The sequence below is a fragment of the Juglans regia genome, chromosome 6, assembly GCF_001411555.2.
Source record: "Juglans regia cultivar Chandler chromosome 6, Walnut 2.0, whole genome shotgun sequence".
Taxonomy (NCBI): Eukaryota; Viridiplantae; Streptophyta; class Magnoliopsida; order Fagales; family Juglandaceae; genus Juglans; species Juglans regia.
The window spans coordinates 11,560,304-11,564,731 of NC_049906.1; the positions used below are offsets into that span (position 1 = coordinate 11,560,304).

Below are 4,428 nucleotides of genomic sequence, written 5' to 3' on the forward strand. Positions count from 1 at the left end.
AGGAGGTACAACCGTACAATACACTTTTAACCATATGAGTTAACATCCACTGTATATATAATCAAAATGCAATGTTCCTAACCATGCAATCTTCCTCGTCAGAAACTTCATCTGACATAAATACAGAGCCAGATGCGGAGGGGATGAATGAAGTATCAGATGATGATAATAGAGTTGAGCCTCCAAAATCTGGTATGCAATTTTCTAATGATCAAAAGGTTTTAGACTATTACAAACGATATGCCAAACAATAGGGTTTTGGTGTTATCATAAAAAGTACGAAGAGATATTTGGATGGGGGTGCGAAATATGTGACCATTGGTTGTGCACGTGGCGGCAGGTACTATCCTAGCCACAGTAATTTATCAAAGCCACGACCATTGACAAAAATTGATTGGAAGGCAAAGGTAAATACTCGCTTTGTGAATGAGTTATGGGTGTTGACCAGTATTAATCTTGTTCACAATCATACTACGGTTAGCCCACAAAAATCAAGATTTTTTGGATCTCACAAATGTTTAGATGAATATAGTCAAAGGATGCTCGATTTGAATGATAGAGCGGGTATTCGGATGAAAAAAAAATTTCAAGCATTTGTGACTGATGTAGGGGGTTTGAGAATTTAAAAGCTAGATATTTAAGAATGGGTAAAGGAGGTGGTAAAGCACTAAATGACTACTTTAAGAGAATTAGGAAAATGAATGATGGCTTTATTTCCGTCATGGATGTGGATGATGAGTTTAGAGTTAGGAATGTGTTTTGGGCTGATGCACGAAGTAGGGCAGCATATGAGTATTTTGGAGATGTAATCACGTCCGATACAACGTACCTAACAAATAGGTACGGGATGCCGTTTGCTCCTTTTGTTGGTGTCAACCATCATGGACAGTCCATACTATTAGGAGCAAGCTTGATTTTAAACGAGGACACAAGTACTTTCGTGTGGTTGTTTGAAGCATGGTTAGAATGCATGAATGGACGAGCACCTGAAGCCATCATAACAGACTAAGACCGAGCAATGAAAAATGTGATTCAAATTGTATTCCCGAATACAAGACATAGATATTGTCTCTTGCATTTAATACGAAAACTACTCGAGAAATTAGGATCCCACTCGGCATTCAACGCAGGGTTGAAGACTGCCATTCTGAGTGCAGTCTATGATACACAGAGTTGCAAACAATTTGAGGAGAAGTGGGAGCAGTTAATTCATAAGTATGACCTTATTGATAATGTATGGTTGCAGGGGTTGTACACCGAGAGGTCATTTTGGGTACCAGTTTACTTGAAAGGTGTATTCTGGGTTGGTATGAGTACTACTCAATGGTCTGAAAGCATGAACGCCTTATTCGACGGATATGTGCATTACGGTACGATATTAAAAGAATTTGTCGATCAATTTGACAATGCTCTGAGGAAGAAGGTGGAGACGGAGACTACAGTTGATTTCCAGTCGTGTAACCAAACGATCCCATGTGTATCCCTATTCAAAATTGAGAGGCAGTTTCAATCATTGTAGATGAATGCAAAATTTAAAGAGGTCCAAGCAGAGGTTTGGGGGATGCTTTTATATAATCCTACACTTGTCAGCACAGAAGGCAGCATTTCCACCTTCGATGTTTTCGAAGAAATTTCTACACCTGATGGACAGACCAAAATTGTGAAGTACATAGTTTACTTTAATGAAGACGAATGCGAAGTTAAATGCACGTGTGCCCTGTTTGAGATGAGAGGGATTCTTTATAGGCATGCATTTAAAATCTGTCAGATGAAGTACATTTATGTGCTGCTAGAGAAATATGTGTTGGATCGATGGAGGAAAGACTTAAAGAGAAGATACACACTGGTTAAGAGTAGCTATGATGATTTACGAGTCAATGCGAATGCCCGACAGTATGACCTCATCGTTAAAAGATGTCTAAGATTTGCGACTCGTGTATCTCGAAATGATGAGCATGTGAATGCATTCTTTCATCTGTTGGATGAGTTTGAGCAGAAGTATGTAGGATTAGAGTTTGAGTCCAGTTCAACAAAGTTAAAAGAAAACGTGGTCGGCAATAAGGATAAGACAATATTAAGCCTGCATGTTGTTCGGAGAAAGGGAGACTGCCAATGAGAAGAAAGGTCCCGATGGTCAAGAAGGCTACAAGGAAAAGAATGAAGAAATAGGTATTACATTTTTCATTGTCAGTTGTGTAGATATTAGACTGCATACATATATTGTTCCTAATAGATGTTAATTTTTATTTTCCAATTTAGACTTACAGGAATCTTTTTGACGATGAATCACATAATGTTGACCTCCCGGTGTCAGAAGTTGCTGCTACTGTTGACGAGGTTGTTATCCTAACCTAGTGTAGTACTATAACACAAGTAAGGCCTCTGGCCAATGATGAGGTGTGAGGTTATTCCCACCTTTAGGAATATATATTTTTTTGTTTTTAATGTAATCTCAGTAATAATTTTGACATTTTGAATATATTCAGGCTACGCCAAGCTTGCCCCATGGAACTTAGCATACATATTGTCCTTGAGTTTGAGTTGAGCATGGGCCTGCTAATTGTGTATTTGTATTTTGGAGATCTCAATCTTTTGTGAACTATGGTGGAAGGAAGATAGAGTTTGGGCATTTTGTTTGAAAGCAAATATGGTGGAAGCACTTTGATGCGTTTTGTTTACTATTTTCAGCTACATTGCAGGGTACCAGTTTACAAAAGCTAAATATTACTGCTATTGGTAAGCGTGAGAAACTAACATAATACCTGTATGAGTTTTAACTAATGCAAACCTCCTACTGATGCTATAACACATACTGGGTGGGTAAGAAAATTAGATGTGGTGCATTTGAGTTATGCTTTTTTTCCTATGCGCATATAGAAAATCAGGTGTAGGTTAATTCAAGTTGCAACAAGCACATCCAGGAAATCCCATGGTGTTCCTAACCATAATTGTTTCATATTTAACCATCTTTAGAGTATCGAAGCATCATTTCACAATGCTAGAAGGGTAAACCAACATCACTGTTTGTACTCAATCATTGTATTATGCACTGGTATTTTCTTTGTGAACAAAAATAGCCAGGGATTTTGAAGCCACCTATGACAGATATGACTTGGTTATGTTGAATACAGTGCTATGTGCTTACTGTAGAGTAGGTGAAATGGAAAGCGTAATGCATATGCTAAGGAAAATGGATGGATTAGCAATCAGTCCAGATTATAAAACTTTTCATATCCTTATCAACTATTTCTGTAAGGAGAAGCTGTATCTGCTTGCTTACAGGACAATGGAGGACATGCACAAATAGAGGTTACCAACCAGAGGAGGTACGACCTTATTGAATTTGTAACTTCTACATAATAATTCTAGAGCAAAACTATTTTACTTTGTTGCCTCTCTCTCTCTCTATCTCCCTCAGTTATGTTAAAATAATTATACAACCCCACAGATTGTTTTCCCTGCCTTTGTATATTATCCTAGTCCAGGTAACATATGGTTCAATTAACTACAGCTTGTAACTACAAATGTTCATTTCCATTTGTTTATTTTGCAGGAACTTTGTTCCACTTTAATGTTTCATCTTGGAAAGAAAAAAGCACATTCAGAAGCTTTTTCTGTGTACAATATGTTGAGATATAGTAAGAGAACGATGTGCAAGGCCCTTCATGAGAAGATTCTGCACATTCTAATAGCTGGAAGGCTACTCAAATAGGCCTATGTAGTAGTAAAGGTATACAATTTTGGTTTAAGAATTCTGGCATTTATTCTTTACCTATCAAACTAGTGATTGTTTTTGTAAGACATTCTCTGCTCAGGACAATGCAGGGTTGATCTCTAAGCTTGCAATAAAGAAGTTCTCTATTGCATTTTTTAACTCCGGAAACATCAACTTGATAAATGATGTTATAAAGGCGATCCATGGTTCTAGCTATAAGATTGATCAGGTAAAAAGTTACGGGTGTAAATAAATTGTTCTGGAAAGCTTAAATATTTTTGTTTGTTGCAACCAGCATTCATCCTTAATACCAAGATGAGACATGGGACATATATGTTAGTCATGAGTAGGATGCAACTAAAATATTGTGAACAACAAGGGCATCTTAATATGATAATTCAAAGCCATATATTTGAAATAAATCTAGGAATTTTTTTATTTGTTTGTTTTAAAACCCAAGTTATACCGCGATGTCAAGTGTTAGAAATTCATCGAAGTATCCTGACTGCTAAACTCATCATATCTTAGGTGAGTCCCATATGTGATTAGATTACCGGGCCATGTAAAGAGAAAGAGGTGGAGATCTTAACAGTAAGGTGTAGTTATCTTGACATTTTTTATTTTAATGAAGAAACTTACTGCAGAAACACTGCAAAACATGTTTTACTTATGAGCCTTTGGGTGTTGAAGTGAAAAAGAAGATAGATGTGGAA

At 37.0% G+C, this 4,428-nt stretch overlaps 1 protein-coding gene across 1 annotated transcript; it reads left to right on the plus strand.

Moving 5' to 3' along the window:
* Positions 1-643: 643 nt before the first annotated feature.
* On the plus strand, positions 644-2,355 carry LOC109013193 (protein FAR1-RELATED SEQUENCE 6-like). Its single transcript, XM_018995186.1, has 5 exons — positions 644-932; positions 1,107-1,423; positions 1,520-1,998; positions 2,102-2,186; positions 2,260-2,355. The coding sequence occupies exons 1-5, from the start codon at positions 644-646 to the stop codon at positions 2,353-2,355; spliced, it is 1,266 nt and encodes a 421-aa protein (XP_018850731.1).
* Positions 2,356-4,428: the final 2,073 nt, after the last annotated feature.

What these genes read in the sequence shown, in the direction of transcription:
- LOC109013193 (XM_018995186.1), top strand. Translation starts at nt 644, where the DNA reads ATGGGTAAAGGAGGTGGTAAAGCACTAAATGACTACTTTAAGAGAATT. An exon ending in GATTTTAAACGAGGACACAA is followed by an intron (nt 933 to 1,106) that starts GTACTTTCGTGT and finishes TCGAGAAATTAG; the next exon opens with GATCCCACTCGGCATTCAAC. An exon ending in ACAATGCTCTGAGGAAGAAG is followed by an intron (nt 1,424 to 1,519) that starts GTGGAGACGGAG and finishes CAATCATTGTAG; the next exon opens with ATGAATGCAAAATTTAAAGA.